This window comes from Ursus maritimus, unplaced genomic scaffold, assembly GCF_017311325.1.
Source record: "Ursus maritimus isolate PB19 unplaced genomic scaffold, ASM1731132v1 scaffold_11, whole genome shotgun sequence".
NCBI classification, from domain to species: Eukaryota; Metazoa; Chordata; class Mammalia; order Carnivora; family Ursidae; genus Ursus; species Ursus maritimus.
Genome location: NW_024423453.1, coordinates 44,085,323 through 44,109,008, shown reverse-complemented (window position 1 = coordinate 44,109,008; position 23,686 = coordinate 44,085,323). Strand labels below are relative to the sequence as shown.

The window sequence follows — 23,686 nt, the reverse complement described above, 5'->3', positions numbered from 1 at the left end:
CGAAAGAGAAACCCGGCGGGAGCTGGCGGCCGCTGGGCGCCGGGCGCGGGGATGGAGCTGCGGGCGCTGCGGAGGCTCTGGCTGCTTTGCTGCTGCTTCTGCTGCTTCTGCTGCTGCGGCAGCCACTCCGCGGACCCCCGCGCCGCCTTCTCGGCGACAGAGCCGCGGAGCCGCGAGCGACAGGCAGCCGCCTTCCGGGTACCGAGCGCGTGCTGCCCTGTGTCTGTTTCCTGGTCGCCCCTTCCCGTCCCGGGTCTGGACTGGGGCGGGGGCGGGGGGGTGTCACTGAGAGCCGCCACTCCTGGTGGTCACCCGGCCCGCAGTTCGGTGACAGGTTTGGGCTTTCTGAGAAGTTCGCAAGCAACTTCTCCCTCCGTTCCACACGTGGCAGCTCTCCCTTGCCTGGGCTAACCAAAACATGGGATGTTCCAGGGAAGATTTGTCGCCGTGGATCTATAGGATGAGCCCAGAGTAGTCAGTGGATATGTTCAAAGTGTTCTCGATTGGAAGAAACACCCCTTTTAGCAGAGCCCTAGACGGTTCCCCGGGCCTTCCAAAGCGGTTCCCTTTCCAAAGTCACGGGAACCTGATAAAAGCCAAAGAAGCCTGTCGGTTTTTTTTCTTCCGCAGGGGGGCGCTGGTGACCTCCTTTGATCAGAATGTTCTAAACAAAGAGGCTGCATTTAAGAAAGCTCAGAGCCCTGCCCATTTGTGATTTTCCTGAACTGGGGCTCCTTTAACTAGTGCAGCAACCTTAAAATACCTCTTGACTTGGTGGAGACGGATTTTGAAAAGAGGGAAGCATTTCCTTTCCTTTTCACGTTATTTTCCAAAGTCTTCATAATAATGCTTAGATTCTACCCCAGCGTTAAACCTCTGGAATGAACCGAGTTAGCTGCGTATAAATAGGTTTTTTCTGTAACCTAGAGATACTGATTTAGAGTTTGCCTCACACTGTTCTATATATCTGATACCATTTAACAATTTTTTAAATCATGAAAGTCATCATTTTATTATGAAAGAAAACTGATTCATTCTAAATCAAAAATAAGAATTTAGTAATAATGCTTGTTGGAATTATATTTAGTTTTTCGCAGGTGTAGTCTTGGGATGTCTCCTGGAGTTCTATAGCTGTACTCTTTTCTGCGCCTCCTCTCTCCCCTAGAAAACTCCAGTGTTTAGGAGATCCCATCCCTGCCTGATTCTGCCTACTCTTGTTTTTTGCCCACACCAAGATGTGTGCTTTTGTCTCTGTTTTATGGCTCTTGAGTTACATTCTAGCTTTTAAACCAGAAGCACTGGCATAATTGCTTGAGAACAAACTTTCTGTCCTGTATTCTACCCCCGTCCTGAGCTTGGTTGCCTGCCTAGGGTGGTGACCCAAACCCTTTAGAAGGTAGTCAATCTCATCTATACTGATAATGTATTCATTGATCTATACTGATAATGTATTCATTGACTGAATAAATAAACACACTGCTGTCCTCCTCAAAAAAATCGTATTGGAGGATTGGAGGCACAAGGAGGCCCGAGTAATAAATATATTTTTTAACATATATAATTTATAAGTATGTCTATTTTACTTATATATTTACTCATAATGGTCCTGTGAAGAGGCTGTATCCAGGAGACAAATGTCTACAAAATGCAACTCTTCTCAGGAAAAATTTAAGGATCCATGACAAGAGATGGAAAGTTTTAAGTGGAGGAGGACAGTTATGAAGATTTTCAGTACATTTAAAAACCTTGAGTCGAAAAGCCTGGAAAAGTTTCCAAAACAATTGCTTCTACTGAGAATTTACTCCACGAAATGGATGCCCAGAAATGAGTGTTTAGACTTCAAAACACATTGCTGGAAAGGGGGAGCTGCTCTTGGGGTTAGAATCTAGATGTCTGGACCTGGAGTAGAGGGCTGAACACAGGCAAAGATAGAAAAGGCCTTGTTTCCTTGGTACCCATGAGCATTTGGAAGAATTCTTCTGGCCTAGCAGGATAGATAAAAATATGTGATAACTAAAACTCAGTATTACTTCTATAAGATTATGTCACGTTAGGAATTGGCCGAGATTCCCCACTGTTTACCCATCAGGTAAATTTTGTGCAGAATCTAGAAAATGTTCTCACTTCACAGTAAAGTTAAAGTTTAAAATATGTATAGGGGTACCCATAGGTGGCTCAGTTGGTTGAGCTTCCGACTCTTGGTTTCAGCTCAGATCATGCTCTCAGGGTCATGGGATCCAGCCCCTCGTGGGGCTCTGTGCTCAGTGCGGAATCTGCTGGAGATTCTGTCCCTCACCGTCTGCCCCTCCCCCACTCTTCTCTCTCTCTCTCTCTCTCTCTCTCTCTCTCTCTCTCAAATGAATAAATCAATCTTTTCTTAGAAAGTCTTAAAAAATAAAATTTAAAACATTAAAATAGAATCATAAAACACTGTGTTGGGCCAGAATCATAGATAGCATAAAAAGGAAACAAATCCTGAGGACCAAGAGCTGTAGTCTTTGGATCTTTGTTTCTTATTTAGGGATAGCAAATAGGTCTCATCGTGCTTGTAAACGGATTGACTAATCGTGGCTGCCTGAAATATGGTATTGAAAAGTATTTAGGGGATTGCAGTTGGAGACAGTTGGAGAAGGCGTCTGATTGATTAGTAATGTCTTTCACAGTGGTGGGTTCAGAGAATGGTGAAAGGGTCTTGTCACCCCTGCCTTCTGTATTTTCATAAGTTCCTGGGAATATTTCTTAAATGGAAGTTACGTGGCATCTGTGACACTTGTCCACAAACTATCATCACATTATTGTTGGGTGAAGACTGGGTTTATTATGGGGTGCCTCTCAGATTAACTGATGGAGGGAAAACGGATAGCAGCCCCTATCTCTGCTCTTCCACGGCTTTAGAAACTTCCAGGGCTCAGGAAAATCCGAATGGAGGATCCAGTCAACTCCTCTTTGTGCTGAGACCCGGGCGTGCACTGATATTTACTGATGGTCATTATTTCACCACAGAATAGTTTGTATTCTTATGCTTTCGAGAAGTCACAGACCCAACAGTGGAACTAATAAAAGTTGTATGTACTCACTTCAGAATGATGTTTATATGCCAATGCACACGTGATTTGTGTGCAAAATTTCAGAATCTTCACCTTAAAAATTCTTGCCATAAAATGATATATGCTACATTGTTAAAATAAAATTACATTATAACTGTTAGGCATGTTGTTTGTGTATAAATAGAAGACAGTAGCTTATGTATAAATAGAAGATTTTACAATGAATGATCCTAATTCCTAAGTCACAGATATTTGCCATAATCAGTCCCTTGAAATCTGGATTGTCGTCTCCGAATGCACTCTATGCAAGAATGCTTTAACCCACATTTTCTGCCTGCCTAACAGAGGCGAATTTGATGTAAGATACTGTTGTTCAAGTGACCATTTTCAATGATTCTGGCTTAATGCATGCGTTGCCAAAATGAAAATATATCAGAAACTTGAAATCTTGGATCAGAATTTATTCATTCATTTGTCCATCTGTCCATCCATCTATCCAACATTTTGATAGTCACTACGTGTAAGGAGCTGGTCTGGGTTTTCTGATTCAGTGGGGAATATAAAATGTACCAACTTCTAAGAAATTATAGCCTATTAAATGGATATTGTCTATTTAAACGTTGTACTATAATCCATTTTTCAGTGAACGAACAGAAAAATGTAAAGATTAATATGCTAGAAAAATAATTGCTTCAACCAATTCTCAGAAGAGTAGCTTTTCAATTCAGTCTTCATGTGCATGCACAAACACAAATACTAAATGACTACGTATTTCTTTTTATTTTACTTTCCATGATAAATATGCTTGCATATTATCTTTACACAGATATCAGCACAACATATAAAAAATCCTTTGTGTAGGTAACTTTTGTAAAGCAGTAGTTTATAAAAGTATGTATTTTTATTATTCTAGTCGAGGCCTTCTCAACAGCTACACTGTTGACATTTTGGAACAAGATAATTATTTGTTGCAGGGAACCGTCCTGCACTCGCAGTGTGGTTAGTAGTGTCCTTGGCCTTTACGCACTAGGTGCCAGTAGCAACTATCAAAAATGTCTCCAGACATTGTTGAAAATCCCTGGGAGGGCAGAGGAGGAAGGAGGGAGAGTGCCTCAGCTGAGATTCACTGATCTAAGATTTACAGCTCCCAAGTCTTGAGAGAAATTCTCAGCAAAGCTCCAGCACTGCCTACAAACATTTTAGCTTTTGGCTCATCCCTGGACTTACCGCAACTTCCAGAAAGAAACGAAAGCACCAACAAGGAGAACATTTTAAATCCGTACGTAAAATGTATGATTTGTCTTACACCAAACCTCAGAATCGACAAGTGAGGGCTGTGGAGGGAAAAGTCTAAATAACAGAAGGGAGAATGCATTTAGAGTGCTACACAGAAGGTGGTCTTACAATGCACCTTTTGCTTCTGTAGTAATTTCAATGTACAGCTCATCCCACCGAAGCGTGGATTCATTAGAAGGGAGCACACACCACGTTGTAAGTGCAAAATCGATCACCATCACATGACCCGTCTGTTTTCCACACTTCCTCACCTTTCAGAACTCCTAATGATGTGTCCTGTGGACTCCTCAGCACTTTACTCTCTTCCTTCACAAGTGAGCGTAAGGCTCAGATCTTTCACTTTAATATTTGATATGGCTTTAGGCACGTTGGCTGTACTGTATGTATAGTCTACTGCACTATTATACCATTACGATCTCCTCCACCGCCTTATGTTAAGAACACGTGGTGGTGGGTCCTTGACTCATGATTGACTCTATGACAACAGTTGTTAACATGAGGAGGCACAGAAGCTCGATTGACCCACAGTGTGTGGTGCTTCTGTGAAATCTGCTCTCATAGAAGGAATCGAAGTAGACCAGAAAAGGTCCTGGAAAGAATAGTCAATTCCAGAAAGGAAATACAGGGCTTTTTAAAATTGAAGTGATTTGCGGGCATGTGGTGGCTCAGTCCATTGGGCGCCTGCCTTCTGCGCAGGTTGTGATTTCAAGGTCCTGGGATCAAGCCCCCTGTCGGGCTCCTTGCTTAGCAGGGAGTCTGCCTCTCCCTGTGCCTGCCTCTCCCCTGCTTGTGTGCTCTCTCTCTCTCTCCCTGTCAAATAAATCTTTTTTTAAAAAATTGAAGTGATTTGAAACTGTTTTAGGTGACTTGATATGTGTCCTCCTGTTATAGCAAATAGGAGAATAAATATTCTTAGATATACTGATAATATTATTTTACTGTGAAAGCCATCTGTTTCTTTCAATTGATAATTGGTCATTTGTAATTCTGTGAGAAAGATTAGCTCCACATTAATCTAAGAAAACCTGAACACATGATCTTTGAAGGACATTTTCTATATCCAAATGTTCTGTGTTTGAAGGGAAAAAGAGGATCCAGCATGGGAGTACTTAATTTAACATTTTTCTGTCAGACGCTGTGATTTGAGTTTTCCGAACGTTATTTTATTTAATCCTCACGCTCTGCCAGGTCAGAAGTACCCCCTTTGTCAATGAAGAAAATAAAGACCAAAGAGGTTCGACATATAGCCAAAGATTGCATAGCAATGTGGTTAAGACATTTGTTGCAAAACTGAGAAGAGAGTAGAAAAATCTACTGTGTGTGTATATAAATGTATAAGAGAATTATGCTTTGTTCAAAATTCTCATGGGAAGCACTTTTAATATTTTTAGTGGTCTTGCAAAATAAAAAAAGTGGGGGTGAGATTAATGGTGGAGACAGGGCAAAGCAGAGCACTTTGGGGTTTAGAGGTCTTTGTTTTTGGCAAGAAATCACATTTTAAAAATCAAATAGCCTTAGCGTGGGCTATGGGCAGCCATGAAATGACAGGAATCATGGCACTGGCAAGACGTACAAAATTCACCAATGGGATTGTTTTAGAAGTCGGCCTCTGGTTGATATAGGTGTTTCATAGATTCCCTCGATCATGTCCAGGAAATTTGCTCTCATGCACTGTTTACTGAGGATTTTTATCATGAAAAGGTTTTGAGTTATGTCTAGGGCATTTTCTGCATCAGCTGAAAATATCATATGATTTTCCTTTTCTTTTAAAAATTCCATTAATACGGTATATTATGCTGATTGCTTTTCAAATGTTAAACCAATGTAACATTTTTTAATGAAACTCACTTGAACATGATGCATTGTTCTTTTTATATATTGCTGGATTTAATGTGCTAATATTTTCTCAAGGATTTTGCATCTATAGCCATGAGGGCTATTGGTGCGTTGTTCTATTTTCTTGAGATGTCTTTGTCTGGTTTTGTACTCAGGGTACTGGCCTTATAAAATAAGTTGCAGTGGTTCAGTCGGGTTAAGCATCTGCCTTCTGCTCAGGTCATGATCCCAGAGTCCTGGGATCCAGCCCCACCTCAGGCCACCTGCTCAATGGGAAGTCTGCTCCTCCCTCTTCCTCTGCCCCTCCCTGCTCATGCTCTCTCTCTCTCACACTCACTGTCTCTATCTCAAATAAATAAATTAATTAAATAAGTTGCAAAGTGTTCCCTTCTCTTTTATTTTCTCAAAGAATGTAATAAGATTGGTGTTATTTCTTTTTTAATTGTGTAGAAGTCACCAAACAAGACATCTCAGCTTCAAGTTTTCTATTCCTCTTACATTCAGCTTTTGCAGTTGGTGACATCCAAAGAGTTGGTCCATTTCATACATACATTCATGAAACTTACTGGCTTACCGTCTTCAAAATATTATTCTTCTAATGACTGAAGCATCTGTAGTGATGGCCCTTTTTTCATTCTTGATATTGATAAGGATAATTATCCTTTTTTTTTTTTTAATTTCTTTATCGGGAAACCAATGACTGAGTGCAATGGGGAGAGGGTCAGGGAGAGCTATCTGATTGCAATGCAACTCTGACCCTGGGTGAAGAAGAGAGGGAAGAAAGATTGGGGAAAGTGCTGTAGACTGCCCTGCAGCAGAAGGAAGGGTCAGAGAAACCATCAGGGACTCATTAATCACCAGCTAGCTTTCAGGGGAGTCCGGTTTTTCCCTAAAATAGGTCAGCCTCAGGGCTCAGTCATTGGCTAGATGCAGCGAGTGGGAACCGTGGCCTCTCTTCGTGTAATTGTGGTAATTCAGCATGCAGCAAACAAGTTCCCTGTAGGTGGAAGTCTGTGAGGCCTATCCTCCTGGCTACCACGTGCTTCCCTATGCATTCTTGGTGTCTACATTCTCAGTGCCGTCCCTGGTTACTCTAACCCACAAAGATGCTCAGCCAATCCTTATAAAATGAATGAATTTTGAATTCCTTAGCAGCTAGCGGTCTCTGGCTCCTGTTTGTCACCTGGAATATAGATATTTGCTTTGTATTTCTGTTCTACTTTTATATTTATACATCTCCTTTCTAAATTATATTCAGAACTCTGCTTTATCAAGATTATTTTTAAGTACCTAAAATATATTTAACAACTGTTTATTATTTCATTAACAATCCTTCCAGGCATGGTCAATAAGGAAATAGTAAAATTATGATAAAATTCCAGTAATCATTTGCTTAAAAATAAACAGCCTAGGGGCGCCTGGGTGGCACAGCGGGTAAGCGTCTGCCTTCGGCTCAGGGCGTGATCCCGGCGTTGTGGGATCGAGCCCCACATCAGGCTCCTCCGCTATGAGCCTGCTTCTTCCTCTCCCACTCCCCCTGCTTGTGTTCCCTCTCTCGCTGGCTGTCTCTATCCTGTCAAATAAATAAATAAAATCTTTAAAAAAATAAAAATAAAAAATTAACAGCCTAAAGCTCTTAAGGGCATGATGTATATAAAATGTCATTTGTGTATTTATTCAACAACCAATGTTACTTAAGCATCCACTGTGTGCCAGGCATGTGCTCAGTGTGGGGAATACAGCGATGAACAAGACAGGCAGGTCTCGCCCTCATTTTACTTAGGGGTTTGTGAGAAAGACCACAATACACACGTAAATGCATAAACAAATATGTAAGAGCTAGAGTTGGAAACTTACCAAATGGTGGTCCCCTGAAGTTGTATTTATCCTACACAGTTGGTTAGCATTAGGAAATTGAGGCATGTGGTCAAAAAAGACAAGCTTAAGATAAATTATCACAAAATCAGCGCTGAGGAATCTGTAAATATTGGTCAGACTTTCCCTCCAGACAGACAAGCCGATCTATCTTCCTGGAACATTTCCAGCACTTCATCGCTTTGACAAAGACTTTTTACCCTTAAGGACATGGAGACATCTATAAACTAGAATCATATTTATTTATTATTTACTTTATTTTTTCATGCTTTGCTACATAGTGCTGGGAAATACAAAGATACAGACACACTTTCCAAATTCATAATTTTTTGATAGAATGACCGCCTATTGGTGACAGTTTCCACTAGCATCTAGTGTTTGTTTGCAATTCATTTTATTTTTTCCACTATGTTCAACGAACACATATTTAGTGCTTTCAACATGCTTAGTGAAGAGGAATTATAAATGGATAAGACATACCTTTCCCAGCCTCAAAAATATACCTGAATTCAGGGGCTAGTTTTCATACAAATATCTATAAATTTGACCTGAAGGTCTTATAATGAAGTGCAAATTAGTCAGAAACGGAATCCTTCCAGGATGTGTCTATTTTATATTAAAGGAATACAATTTAATTAGTAATCTTGAGTTAAAGGAATATATTGGAGAGATATCTTTGAGCAGAAACTGTCCTCCTGGGGCAGCTATGGGGAGGTAATCTGCAGGAAATAAATAAGCTTTGCTTCTAATACCTGAAAAATACGTCCAAGTTATTGCTCTGCATTGCTCTGCAAAGTTATCATAGGTGATGTAAATTAACGTTTTTCTTCTTTTAGGAAAGCCTTAGTAGACATCGATACTTGAATTCCGTATTCCCTCGTGAAAACTCCAGCGCCATCTATGGAATAAATCAATTTTCTTATTTGTTTCCGGAAGAGTTTAAAGGTATGGTGTGATTGTGCTATTAGTTGTTCGGTTTCCTGATTTTGATTTGTTTCCTTAATTTTTGAGGAATTGTTTAAATGTGAATCTAGTAAGTTGGGTCGTAGTTAACATTTATTAAATATTGAATGTCAAGCATGTAAATTCCTGGCTACTGTCTTCAAATTACCACTTAAGATCTAAATGTTATCATTATAGATGTTTCCATGTGGCTGTAAGGGCCAATGTTTCATCCCTTCAGCGTTTTTTTAGTGCTATTTCTATTCTAGACATCCACAGTTCCATGGGTTATGATAAAGCGAATGATGTCAATTATACTCATTTTTATTATTGACCGAGTTCTATCAGACAAGTCATTTGATGTGGTAGCTCCAGTCCTGTTGTAGGAATTCCTTAGCTTTCAGTCACTGCATTTCAAGTTATGAAAAAGGATAAAGGAAAATCACAAATAGCAGGCTCTACTAGAAAGCTACTGTTTGTGTTTGAAAAATTCCTCCAAAAAGAGTCCCAGGGGGCCCTCCCTATAACATAATGTTGGCTGTCTTTTCATTTCCTGTTTCTATTCAGCTATTTATTTAAGGAGCAAATCTTCCAGATTGCCCAGATACCGAGCCGAGGTGCAAACATCCATACCCAATGTGTCTTTACCATTAAGATTTGACTGGCGGGACAAGCGTGTTGTCACCCAAGTGAGGAACCAGCAGACTGTGAGTTTTAGGGGGTTTTTTTGTTCTTTTTAAAATCATCTTAACACGCATGGGAAGTCACCTTTGAGGTCCAGTTGAATCAAACTTGTAATGGAAGCTGTCATTTCTCCCGGTAAAAATCACACTCCAGTTATTCAGAAATGACAATGAAGGGAGAATCTCTAGCGAAAAGAGAGGCAGGTGTCAAGGCTGACTTTTTTTTTTTTTAAGATTTTATTTATTTGAGAGGAAGAGAGAGAGAGCGAGCAAGCGAGAGCACATGAGAAGGGGAGGGAGAAGCAGACTCCCCTCTGAGCAGGGAGCCTGATGTGGGGCTTGATCCCAGGACCCTGGGATCATGACCTGAGCCGAAGGTAGACACTTAACTGACTGAGCCACCCAGGCGCCCCAAGGCCAACTTTTATTTTCTTTGAAAACCTACCCCTCTACACCCCCTTGGCATAGGGAATGTCAGCTCACCAGGAAAAATCAACTCCCTAACTGCGGGGATATAGTCTCAATTTCTCTGCAGTGGAAACCTCACCAGGTCAGTCAGGCTCCCCGTGTATAGTGTTTTAGACCAAGCAGTTTCTCAGTCACTGTCTACTTAGGATGATCCTTTCCTTCTTCTCAGATTATACATCTAGCGTTTCTTTTTTTAATATATCTATTGTTAATGATTTAAGTTTTACCACCAAATCATTTGCTTTATTATTGAATTCATAATGATGAGTGAATTGGTCAGAAACAGAATCCTTCCAGGAAGTGTCTATTTTGTATTAAAAGAATACAATTTAATTAGTAATCTTGAGTTAAAGGAATATATTAGAGAGATATTTTTGAGCAGAAACTGCCCTCCGGGGGCAGCTATGGGAAGGTAAACTAACACTAGCTAGAGGTATGGTGTCAGCAACCCGTAGTCACTTTTCTCAAGGGATGGAGACCCCAAAATAGAGTTCCTTAGTGCCTCTTTTCCTGCGCTGGAGATTTAGACATAATAAGACCCTTAAAGCCGTAAAGTTGCTCAACACGACTCCACAAAGTCAACCAATTGTTCTTCGTCCTTTCTTTGCCTAACTCTGTACCACATGGCCTGGGATGAAGTCAGTGCTGCCCACCTTCAGACCTTACTCTTACCTCTGCCTTTTCTATGGATCCTTCTTCCTCGTGCATGATCCTTGATTTCATTTCCTCTATCTTCTCCTTTTTTTTCAGGACCAACTCTTTTATGCTTTCATTCCAGTTTGTCCAATAAAATCAAGTTAATAGGTCCAGAATCAGGAAGATTGTCAGCCAATATTTGAATGAGGAATGACCAGTATGGTTTTGAGCATTATGACATTTTGTGTGTATATCTGTGATATGCCCATGCTGGCACCTTGACAGCCTAAGAAGTAATTCATTCGGCTCCCGTGTCCATCAAATAATGAGTTCAACATGGACGACGTATATCCTCACCCCACGTCACCCCATCACTGCCTCTGCCCCATGGGGTGGAGATGGTGGGTGCCATAGAGGCAGAGTGTCAGGGGAGAAACAAGAGGGCTTGAAGAGTGGGTGGGAGTTGGCACACTTCCTAGAAACAGAAATCACGTTCAGTGAACTGACTAGTCTTCATGAGACCATCCAGATAGTCTCTCAATCTCTAAAATTCGCTTTTATCTTGCATTGTCTAATTTACAATGGCGATTACAAGTGTATCTTTAATAATTATATTTTGGTGCTTAAGAGAGAATTTTGATCTTTTCTTTCGTCAGTTTGAAAATCTATAGGATGGGCATTCATATTTTGTAGGCCCCCAGACTCTGCTCACTTTACTTGACTTGCTAACTTGTGATATTTAGAGATGTTGGCAAACTCGAACTTTATTTGATAATAAATACAGTGCTATTTCTATTTTTAAAACAGTGTGGAGGATGCTGGGCCTTCAGCGTGGTGGGTGCTGTGGAATCCGCATATGCGATCAAAGGGGAGCCTTTGGAAGCCCTAAGCGTACAGCAGGTCATTGACTGTTCGTATAATAATTACGGCTGCAGTGGGGGCTCCACTGTCAGCGCTTTGCACTGGCTGAATAAGGTGACTAGCTTCTCAGCCTTTGAAACTCTTTGTTTCCTCTTTGTTATTTAACGTGCATGCAGAATTTCATCAGTACTCTCATATACCAAAGAACGTTTTTAAATTCGGAATCTTAAATGGCCAAAGCCTGAATTAATCAGAAAATTTGAGAATGCATAGCTTTCAGGCATGTCAGCTATTGAGAGAGCAAAGTATGAAAAGTCTTGCCTCGATTTGTTTTCAGAAAAATATGTATAGTTCTTTCTTAGCATTTCTTAATAGGTAAATGCTTTTTTTCATAGATACGGATCACATAATGTCCCAGAAAGATTAGAGCATATAATTACTTATTTCCACAAAAATTTTTAATATCGCAGATATAAGGGACAATAGAAATCAGCAAATTTAATAACTCTTTATGTGGATGAAGAAATGAGACCTGGGAGGTGAGATCGTGTTGCCAAATCCGTAGCGGAGCCAGGACTGGGTGTTAAGTCTCCTGCCTCTCACTGGAGGGCCTTAGCCAATACACCAAAGCGTCCTCCATTTCTTAGGAGACTCTGACATTGTCCTGTATCCGGGACCAACTGCACGAAGCCAGCCAATAAGGGTGTTGCTATGTTTGGTAAAAGTTGTCAAGCTGGAATTTCCCAAACTGGAATATTTTTTCCTCGTTCGTTTGTCATATTTTGAGTGACTACATGCCAGAAGCTTCTCTGTACACATCAGAGGCAACAATGAATCGTGTGTCCCCTGGCTTCTATAAGCCCAGAATCAGAAAAGGAGGCTTATCTATCGACAACTAAAAAATATGTGACATACGCTAGATGTATGGCACAGGGAGACGTGGATGGAAAGAATGCTTGATCTGCCCATCGCCTGTGCTGAGTGAGTCTCAAAGACTTGCCGACAGAATCAAGCTCTAGAAAGAAAATGAGTTGCCCTATTGCAACCTCAGGAGAAAAACAATAAGACTATTATCAAATGGAAGGAGGGTCTAAGGAAGGAAGCGATAGGGGAAAAAAGAGCAAAAGAGAAAGATACTGAGTTTAGTTACTTAGTATATCCATAACAAACCCCTAAAGATTGAATTTAAGATCTTAGTAACCTAAAGAACAACCACCTGATGAGGATGTGGCCAAGTTGAATCTTATTTGGACAAATTGTAGTAAGTTCTACTTGATTTCTAAAACAACTCATTTTAAATAGAGAACGCTTTGGATGATTATTTTCTTTTAGACGCAAGTAAAACTGGTGAGAGACTCAGAGTACCCATTTAAAGCACAGAATGGCCTGTGCCATTACTTTTCTGACTCACACCCTGGATTTTCAATCAAAGGTTATTCTGCGTATGACTTCAGGTAATTGTCTTATTCCATTGTACCTCTCTCTGTATTTCTTTATTTCTGATCTATTGACTATTCAGGATTAATAACTGAATGGAAGGCATCACTGAATACTTGTAATTGTTTTAAGACCTACTTTTTGGTAGAGAGACCGATGGAGGGCTATCTATGGATGCTGTTTCTTAAATATGATCTTCTTATTTTTCCATTTGTGTTTATAATAGAATTAACAGATTTAAATCCAGTTTAAGGTATAATTTATACTTACCACTTACCTTTTAACAAATTGAGTTGTCCTAATTGTCATTTGTGTATTTCGGTCTCACTTTTGAATTGATCCAGAATCGCTTTGTATAGACTTTCCAGTGAATATCAAGCAGTCTGCTTCCCAAGAAGTATTTTTTTGAACACGCTTGCATTTTTTTAAGGCATCAGCTATAAGAAAAGCATAAACTGAAACTTTCATGTTAGAAGCAAGTAAGACTATATTACTGGAGGTGGGTTATGTCGCATACACCGTGGGCTCGAGGGGCATGCAGGGGTAGATGAGGAGAGGCAGAGGAAAGGGACTTGTGCTGGAAGTTGAAGGGTGAGATGACCTCGGAGAGGTTCAGGGGAAAACAGTCATTAAAAAATGCTTTAAAAATGCATGAAAAACGAAAAGCCAACTAGAAAACCATTGTGACCATTTGACACAGTGCAAAGTAGGTGTTCAGGGATAATAGGACTAAGGAAGATTCAACTAACTCATTTTTTCATTTAAAAAAATATAAAGGGATCTTTGCACAGTCTTTTGAAACAGAGAAAGCAGGAAGTAAATTATCTTCAGCTGAGGTGACAGACTAGCCTAAAACATACTGCTATAATATAAAAGAATCTCTTGATCCAGATGGTGTCAACCCATGAGATCTGAAGGAAATCAAGGGTGAAATTGGATCATTGAACAGAATGGAATCCTTCTAAATAAGCCTAAGTGTACCAGAGGCCTGGCAGACTGTCAGCACAGCTCCTGCTTACAACAAGGGCTCTCGGGGTGACCCTAGGAACCACACCAGGGAGCCTTGATTCCACAGATGGCAAGCTACACAGAATCTGTAATAAAATGTGCAGGGTCACTGAGTGCATTGTTCCGCGTCTTTTTGAAGGGAAACACACATTCAACAATGAGGACGTGTGTCTTAAGAAGCTGTCAATTCCCTGAGAGTATAAGTGAAGCATGTGCACAGGAAGGAACTAGATTTTCAAAATGTCACTTAAAAAAAAAACAAAACCATAACATGTCACTTAAAAATTTCAGGGACTCCCTCATCGTGAGTAGCAAAATGACAAAAAAATAGGGAGACACAAAAGAAGAATAGGCATGAGTCTGAATTAGAGAGAAAGAGAGAGAGAGGAAATGTAAAAGTCACTGGCATTGGACCTGAAGCATGATTTATCTGACCCTTTGGTTAAGAAGAAAAAGGTCCCTATTAAAAAAAAATCGCTACGTTTACACTGAACATAAGCATTCTGATAATACAGTGCTAATTGTGTTAGACTCTGCAAGAAGACCTTTCATTGATTGACTCTTTCATTTAACTATGTACCAAACATGGTTTCAGGCTCTGGGGATCCAGCAGTGAACAAAACAGACAAAACCCCCTGGCTGTATTTTAGTGATAGAGAAAGACAATATAGAAAACAAGTAAAAATATGTACAGAATGTTAGATGTAACCATTTCTACAGAAAACCAAGTAAAACAGTGGGAGGAAGAGGAAGCGTCAGGGGAGTATATAGTCTTAAAAGGTGTGGCCAGGGAGGGGTTCCTTGAGTAGAAGACATTTGAGAAAAGACCTGGAGAAGTGTGGGCACTTAACCATGTAGATATCTGGGGAACTACTGTTCCAAGCAGAAGGACCCATAAGTGCAAACGCTCTGAGACAGAAACAGGTTTGACATATTTAAAGAACGATGAGGAAGCCAATGGGACTGTAGTCCCAAGATGGACAAGACTAGTTGGAGATGAGGTAATCAAAGTTATCGGTTAATGACCTTGGAGCAGTGTTAGAAGAATGGTCTTAGACGTGAGACGTCATAGGTTAATAGACCTCATAGAATATAAAGCCCCACAGAATATACTGAAGGATTTGATGGAGGGGATGAGAGGAAAGAGAGTCAAGGATGATGAGTCCAGGCTTTTTGGCCTGAATACCTCAAAGAATGGAATGAACTCTTACTTGAGACAAGAAAGTCTGAGACAGGAACAGATTCAGGAAGGAATGTCATGCTCAAGCCGTGGTCTCTGGAAACACCAGGGGAACAGGGAAATGAGACCGAACGGGGAAAGCAGGGTTTTCTTATTCAGCAAATTAGTACTGAGGGTACTGATCCTACTAGGGAGCTCTTGGGGCCAAGGAAAAGTAGGCATTTCAGAGTTATCTCACCCAAAGTGATGCTTACTACCTTCCCTGTCAGTTGAGGGCTGCTAGGGTAGAGGTGTGTGGCGGGCTTGATGTCCTGGGTCTTTAAGAGAGAAGGGCCTCAGGCAAAGAGCTGCAGGGGCTCCTTGTTGGAAGCCTGGCTGATTGCACCACCCTGATAACGGGCCAGAGGATGTGGGAAGATTTTGCACAAGCAACTGCTGTAATCAGGCCCTGGACCAGAGCCCTGACACATGGGAGGTTCCGGAGACTCAGGGAGGGTCACAGAGCTAGCGAACTAACTATAGGGCCACATTAAGCCTACAGAAACAGTGTTGGATAATATATCCATTATCAACACTATGTATTTTGATAGTACAGTTGGCTTTCAAACAACATGGGTTTGAACTGCACATTCCACTTATAAGCGGGTTTTTTTCCCAAGAAGTACAGTATAGTATGGTATTTTCTCTTCCTTATGATTGTCATAATAACTTTTTCTCTAACTTTATTGTAGGAATACAGTATTAAGTACATATATTGTGCAAAAGATGGGTTAATGGACTGCTTATGTTATCAGTCAGTTTTTTGGTCAACAGTAGACTATTAAGTTTTGGAGAAGTCAAAAGTTACTTGCGGATTTTTGACTGTGTGGGGTTCGGCACCCCTAACCCCCAGTTCAGTGGTCAATTGTAATTCTATGTTGGGCGAATAATGGAAATAAAGATGCTGTTAGGAATATATTTTAACTAGCTAAAAGCCAACATCTTTCTGAAACACAAAGATAACAATGCTAGTCAGTTCTGGGGCTAAAGAAAACCTTTGCCTGCTGGTCTGGACTATGGCATATCCTCCTATTTCGTAGTTTCCAGTATCTTTGGTATCTTTCTTTAGTTCTGCCTCAAAGCAGAGACTACTACTCACTTGTTTCTTTGATCTTACAATGTTATTTTACCCTTTGCGTTCTAAAAAAATGTTTTGCCTTCTTGATCTTTCTCTTTCCATCATGCTTTCCCTGTCCCTGGACCTTTGATGTCATATATTTAACAGTATATCTTTTGTCATCTTACAAACGTAGAGACACTTGTATCATTCTTTTAGAGAGATAATCCTATTTGTCATATTTGGATAACAAAATATTCAAAAATTGGAACACGATAAAATATACATTATACCCTAAAACCTATGCTGAACAAAATTGGCTTACTAGGTAATTTAGAAATGAGGAAAGGAAGCTATTTCTTTTAAATTTAGAGTGTAATTTATGTTAGGCATGCTATAAAATTTATCCCTGCAATTTCATCCTTATATTGATTTTGCAACATAGGTGACATTAGTCACCTGCTGGAGTCACTGGACTCCAGTGTGACGGTAATGACTCCAGTCTATAACTGTAATTTGTACCCAGCTATGCAGATCTTCAAAGCCTATGCCCTACCATGATGCCTTATAGGAATTTTACAATTTTGCCTGTCTCGGGGTAATCTTAATGAATACAAGTTATTATTATTGTAGCAAAAAATTAGAATTGACTGCTTATAGTTCTCCCAAAAAAGATCTTCACATTAACAGGTAATATGAATAAATGTTTAGAATGAATGTGTAGTTTCCATCTCAATAAATTCTCTCATGCACTCAATTTTCCCCCATCCATGGACAAAATATCCCCTTGATAGAAACTGACCCCCAGCAGGTTATGATGATAGATTATTTACTTTCTGGAGCTACTAATCTACCCATGGCTTTCTGCAGCAATAAACTACCAAATGCTATCTTAATAGCTCGAAATAGCAGTAACTGGGTTTCAGTGTCCTTCACTCATAAGCCTGACCTTTAAAAGGGTAAATAATGGTTTAATCACATACTTCCAAGATCGATGATGGCCAAATGTTGTGTAACATTAGACTTTATCAGTAGGTGTCCATGTGTGAGAGCAATAACTGTGTCTTTCACAGACTTCGCAATCTAGTCCTAGTTCTCCTGGCATCTTAACATTGCTTCTGTCGTATAAGGACATTTGCCACTTTTTGTAACCCTCTCCCCTGATTTCTGCATTTGGCGTTCATTCACATAAGTTGGTCAGTCTCCTGATTCTCACGTGGTATGGCAGAGATATATCTCCACGCATTCAGTCTTCTCACATTCCTTATTAAAAGAATCCCCCTATTATAGCTGGATACTTTGCCGGCTAGCTATAAAACTCCATTTCCTATCTTCCTTGAAGCTACACTTAGCCCCATAACTGAGTCCTACCAATGAGATCCATATAGACCTATGCAGAGTGTGTGTGTTACTTCTGGGAAGTCTTCTTGACAGAATACAGCACTTCTTTCTTCTTTCTGCTGTCTGAAATATGTGTTAAATGGCAAGAGCTCCTACAGCCACCTTGGGCCATTAATTGACCTTGGCTATGGAAGCCTCCCATGGTAGAGCAAGAATATAGAAAGGTTCTGGCTTCCTGGTATCTTGGAGCCCCATAGCAGTCCTAGACTACCCAGTCTCCCAGACTTCTAGTTTTCATCTTTTAGGTTTTCTGTAATTGCAACCAAACCTACTCCTAACCATACACAGATTAAATAGATTATTTTTATAAAATATCTCTACCTTAAAAACAACTCCTTAACCATGTATTTCCTCTTTCGGTAGTGACCAAGAAGATGAAATGGCAAAAGCACTTCTTACCTTTGGCCCCTTGGTAGTGGTCGTAGATGCAGTGAGCTGGCAAGACTATTTGGGAGGAATAATACAGCACCATTGCTCCAGTGGAGAAGCAAATCATGCAGTTCTCATAACTGGGTTTGATAAAATAGGTAAGTGCTGATAAGACTTGATTGGTTGCTTTCCAGCTTGAACTCTGACTGACAAATGATCACCATCCTTGAAAATGCTGAAGTTTGGTCCTTCTGGGTCTAAGTCCTCCTAAGACCTTTACAACTTTTCAGTAGACTTCCAGGTATAAATACCCTGTCATGGTCACTTTTGAGGACAACCTTGTTAAAATAAATGTAATTCTTGATTTAAATAATGTGCATTCTCCACCTGGAATGTTTAGAATAATTGTTGGGGGGGGGAAGAAGTGCTTGTAATTTTATTATACGTATCTGAAAATTTTTTTTTTTTTTTGCTTTCCTTATTCTCTGGAATTGTGTATATGTTTTCATTTCATGCTATCCGATTCAAATATACATTTTCCATTAATTAGAGTGTGACACTAAGTGCAGTTCAAATTTACTTAGTTTATGTTAGCATCACATTACATTTTTAATCTTTTGCTAAAAGCTGCTATACTTATCAAGAACTAAACTTTAAATAAACATGCATTCACAACAAAATCTGAAGTTTTCAAGGTCTGCTACCTATGTTTTGTAGGAAGTACTCCATATTGGATTGTGCGGAACTCGTGGGGAAGTTCATGGGGAGTAGATGGCTATGCCCGTGTTAAAATGGGAGGCAATATTTGTGGTAAGTCATGAATTCACGTTTAAACTTCAGGCTAAATGCCCAGGAAGACACTTTGAAAATATTAAAATTATAAACCTGTACACTAATAATTTAAGTCCATAGTCTGCTTCCAGTGTGTTCAGACCACTTTTACAATAATAATTTTCATTCTTTAGCCAATTGATAAAAATAAAATAATGTTCCTTAAAGAGACACATTGCACACATTCACATTTTGAAAAGGAAGAGGGATGGCAGTGAAAACGAATATAATTGCAAAATACGATAAGACAAAGTACCAATTTACCAAAGTTAATTTCAAAAACCATGTAAATACTCAACTGAGGAGGCTGAGAGTCTCCAAAGAAATCTCCAAAATTTATTTATTTCGTTTATTTTTTTTAAGCAGGCTTCACGCCCATCCTGGGGCTGGAACTCATAACCCCAAGATCAAGAGTTGCACGCTCCACTGGCTGAGCCAGCCAGGTGCCTCCCCAATTTATTTTTAATAACTGAATCAATTTTCCTAATTTGTGCACCACAACACCTGCTCAAGGATACCAAGAATTGCTTTTTCTTTGTGTCAAAATGTATGAAATCTGAGCATTAGGATTGTTTCTGATTTAATATGCCCCTTGTCACCTACAGACTCAAGCAAAACATACAGCAGAATTGAGGGGCTGAAGCGACCACCTGCTTTTTTCCTGAGTAACAATTTTGTTTTTGGTTAACCACAAACCAAATTAAAATAGCTACTTAAGTATTTTAAATTGTTTTCTAAAACCTATATGTAAACCTATATTCTCGAATTTTTGATCTAGGAAATCACAGTTTATGAATCGAGTTTGACCCAAACTATACTGCATATGAAAGCAATCGTTTAATTTCTCATTGCAATGATTCCTAACATACGTACAACTTTCTAAAAGTTGTAGAACCCTCCAGAGAGTGAGACTGAGAAAAGAGAGTTACAGTTTGAGCCACCTGGGTGGCTCAGTTGGCGAAGCATCTGCCTTCAGCTCAGGTCATGATCCCAGGGTCCTGGGATCGAACTCCCCATCAGGCTCCCTGCTCAGCGGGGAATCCGACGCTCCCTCTCCTTCTGCCCCTCTCCCTGCTCCTGCTCATTCTCTCTCTCTCTCTGACAAACAAATAAATAAAACCTTAAAAAAAAAAAAAAAAAAGAAGTCTGAGAGCTTATATTTCGATTCAGCCAATGGTTCCATAAAGTAGGATCCATGAGAGTTAATCAGTGTTCTGTTCTATCACCCCAATAAAATATTTTTCTTAAATTACTTATGAAGGAGCGTGAACATCACAGAAGTCTTCCCGCCAGAGCACTAGCAAAGCAATCAGGCCTCCACTTTTTCCCATCCTGGGGGCTTTTCCGTTGTTGGAACTTGCGGTTAAATTTCCGCTGCCGTCCATCGCGCCTCTGCCAGTAAACCTCAGTTACCTCTAACTGCCAAAGTGCTGGTTCTTGGGTCTGAGCAGGAGGGTGGCTTTTTCAAGGCTCTGGCAAGAGTTGCAAAAACATAATTCAGACGCTCGCTCACACGTGGCCTCCATTATGACTCTGTATCCTCCCCCCACCACCTCTTCTGCAGCCCCCAGCTGCTAGGGTGAGTTGAAACAGTGTCTGCTCTCCTGTTCTAGTGTGAACCTCCACATGCCTGCCTGCTGAGTAATGAAGCAGGGATCCAAATCCGTCCTGAAAATGAGTATTTCCTGAAAGTTACACACCTGATGATGCTCAAGGTTCTCTTACGAAGGACGGTGTAACACAGATAGCTCCCATGGCCCCAGGAGATTTTAAAGACATAGCTAATTATAATGAAATCCAGCCTTCAAATGGACTATTTATTGCTTTCACCATGATACTGAGTCCTGTGGTCTTGTGTGCTAAGAAAGCATAGCACAGTTGTGATTTATTTAAATTTTGCTGAAGTTCAGATCTTAAGAGTTTGAAGTCTCAAATGGTATTTAAAACAAACAATCCTATAAATTGTTGTATTCCTACAAGCAATATATATGAGTGCCATAAAGATTTCAGATACATTCATCTATTTAGATAATAAGTCATTTGGGGTTTTTCGTAGTTTCTTTTAAAAAATTTTTATTTATTTATTTTACAGAGAGAGAGAGGGAAAGAGCACAGTACTAGTGGGGGGAGGAGCTAAAGGGGAGGGAGAGGGACAAGCGACTCCACACTGAGCATAGAGCCCTAGGCAGGGCTCAATCTCACAACCCTGAGATCATGACCTAAGCCGAAACCGAGTGGGTTCCTTGACTGACTGAGCCACCCAGGTGCCTCTGAAATTTCTTAAAACAGAAATATTAGTCCTCTCTTCTAATATCTGTTTTTGAAGTTGCCATGTTTACACTGACAGATAGCTATAAGCATTACATTATTTTTTATTTTTTTAAAAGATTTTATTTATTTATTTGACAGAGAGAGATAACAAGAGAGCAAGCACAAGCAAGGGGAATGTGAGAGGGAGAAGCAGACATCCTGCCCAGCAGGGAGCCCCATGCTGGGCTGGATCCCAGGACCCTGGGATCATGACCTGAGCTGAAGGCAGACGCTTAAAGCCTGAGCCACTCAGGCGCCCCACATTACATTATTTTTTTTGAAGGAAATAGACTAACGCTAATAATTTCTTTTTCTCTAGGTATTGCAGATTCTGTTTCTGCTGTATTTGTGTGATATGCTGGGCACATCAAGGGACAAAGACAAAACTGAAGGTTCATAATGAGACATAGCAAAGAACTTCATTCTCAGCGTTGTTCGCCGTCAGGCCACCAGCTCCGTGGCCTGGGAGGAATCTGAAAGTTTCTTAACTCTGGGATGAAGGTCACTTCGGGAATCTCTTCAAGTTGAAGAGGCTTTTATCTGGTTTGATAGTTGTTTGTGTTTGCTTGTCTTTAATGATATACTTCTAGTAGGATTAAAGAAGGGATAAGAATTTCTTTTCCTCTGTAGAATATAGTCACCAGCCTTAGCTAACATTTGTATACAAAACTAGTCAGCCTAAAATGAGGTGTGCTTCTCACAATTATATTCACAGCCCTCGGAGATGGAATTTCATAAGGATTTTGAAATGCCAATTGCTTTACCTCCACAAAAGGTGTTTACCCCTCGAATAGTAGAAAGGTCATACAGAAAGAAACAAAAGGACTTCATTTTTTAAGAGATATCGATTGAAATTAAAGGACCAATATGGCAACTATGTCGTAGGAAAAACTCCAGTAGCATTGCCTGAGAGACAAACTGCCGTTTGGAAATTTTCATCTTCAACAGGCTTCCAGTAGGGTTTTATTTCTTCCTTTGTTCTCCGTGTATTGAGGAGCAATGCTTTCTCCCACTCTCTTTCTCCTGTTCTTTGCTGTGACGCTTCTAACTGTTCCGGGTGGCTCGGCTTCCCTGGCTAAGGAAGTCTTCATTTTTCACTTCCCATTTCTATTTTATAACCATTTATTTGGCTCCATTTGCCTCCAAGCCTTTATCAAATCAGGATCTTACCTTGCTGTTCCTCCCCTCATTCCTAGGCACCACTCCTTTCAAAGCCCAATCCTATCAATCTGGGGTATCAGCCAAACTGACTTTCCCAGACTGTTTTCCCACTTTTCTGCTTACTTTTCCCAGACTCCCATTCCAACCACATTTTTGTGCATCCCTTCGGCTCCTACCTGGTTTCAGGTCTTGATGCCAATGTTTTCTCTTGCAGAAGTCATTATGTGTGGGTGTGTGGCAGTATAAGAAGCTCGGAGCAGAAGAGCTGATCTTCTGATTAAATATAAGTACAATAAATACAAGTATTCAGTGGATTAATATAAGAATCATGTCAAATGTGGCATACGTAAACATTTCTTCTCTGAAACTTATGGTTGCTTTCTAATGTAGAATAGCTTAACAAAACCAAAATTTTAAATGTAACAGCACCACTAACAGCCATCCCATTTTTCCTCTCACTCTTGACCTTTAGGCACCCATCCCCTTTATTAGAAAATGAAAATCAAAAACAAAACACTGTATTTCTGTGTTTTACAACAACCAGAAGCAATCTCAAAAGAATACATGTTGACTCAGGTTTAGAAATGTTCTAGGAAGAAAAATATTGATATTCTGATTGATATTTTAATTATCCAAATATGTCAGAAGGGAACTGTGTTCTGGTCGTTCTAGCTTGTATTTATTTACTGATTCCTATACGGTATAAGTGCTTTTCTGATACTCTTTTTCAAATGTTAAAGACTTGTTAAATTACAAAATGATTAATACTTCTCAGCTGTTGCAGATGTTGATGACATTTATAATAAAACAAGCTATATTTGACTTTGGTTGAAGAAGACTCTTGATAAGTGCATGACCTACATCTTGTGAACAGTGTTAATGTGCTTACATTCACATAAGCGTTTTCTCAGCTCCAAATCCATATGTTCATAGACGTATGGTTTTCTCCATAGACACCTGAACCTCAGTGTCTACAAAATTACCCCCCTTCCCTCCTTCTAAAAAAAGAAAACAAAAAAAAAACCAAAAAACTTCCATACCTCCTAGGGTCTCTATTTTGGTTAACAACATCAACATTATGTAATCACCCAGTCAATAAAAGTGAGGGCAATGTTATTGAATCAGGTCGACTACACCTTAGTAACCCATTACTTGATCACCTACTTTCCCTCTGTTTCTACCCTCCTTTTCTAGATGCATGTTCTTTAGTTATGTCTCAGCTCCACTAGTCAGTGGTCACTAAACCCTA

The 23,686-nt window shown here is 40.0% G+C and overlaps 1 protein-coding gene across 1 annotated transcript; it reads left to right on the top strand.

Annotated features, from left to right (window-relative positions):
* CTSO (cathepsin O) lies at nucleotides 1-23,259 on the top strand. The gene is made up of 8 exons (XM_040626392.1): nucleotides 1-198; nucleotides 8,891-8,999; nucleotides 9,564-9,703; nucleotides 11,591-11,758; nucleotides 12,977-13,098; nucleotides 18,130-18,293; nucleotides 18,853-18,945; nucleotides 21,596-23,259. The coding sequence occupies exons 1-8, from the start codon at nucleotides 52-54 to the stop codon at nucleotides 21,628-21,630; spliced, it is 978 nt and encodes a 325-aa protein (XP_040482326.1). The 5' UTR covers nucleotides 1-51; the 3' UTR covers nucleotides 21,631-23,259.
* The last annotated feature ends 427 nt before the right edge of the window (nucleotides 23,260-23,686 follow it).

Bases quoted from the DNA above. Each gene is read 5' to 3' on its own strand.
- CTSO (XM_040626392.1), top strand. From the start codon at position 52: ATGGAGCTGCGGGCGCTGCGGAGGCTCTGGCTGCTTTGCTGCTGCTTC. The intron at 9,704-11,590 runs GTGAGTTTTAGG...TTTTTAAAACAG, and splicing joins AAGTGAGGAACCAGCAGACT to TGTGGAGGATGCTGGGCCTT. The intron at 11,759-12,976 runs GTGACTAGCTTC...ATTTTCTTTTAG, and splicing joins CTTTGCACTGGCTGAATAAG to ACGCAAGTAAAACTGGTGAG.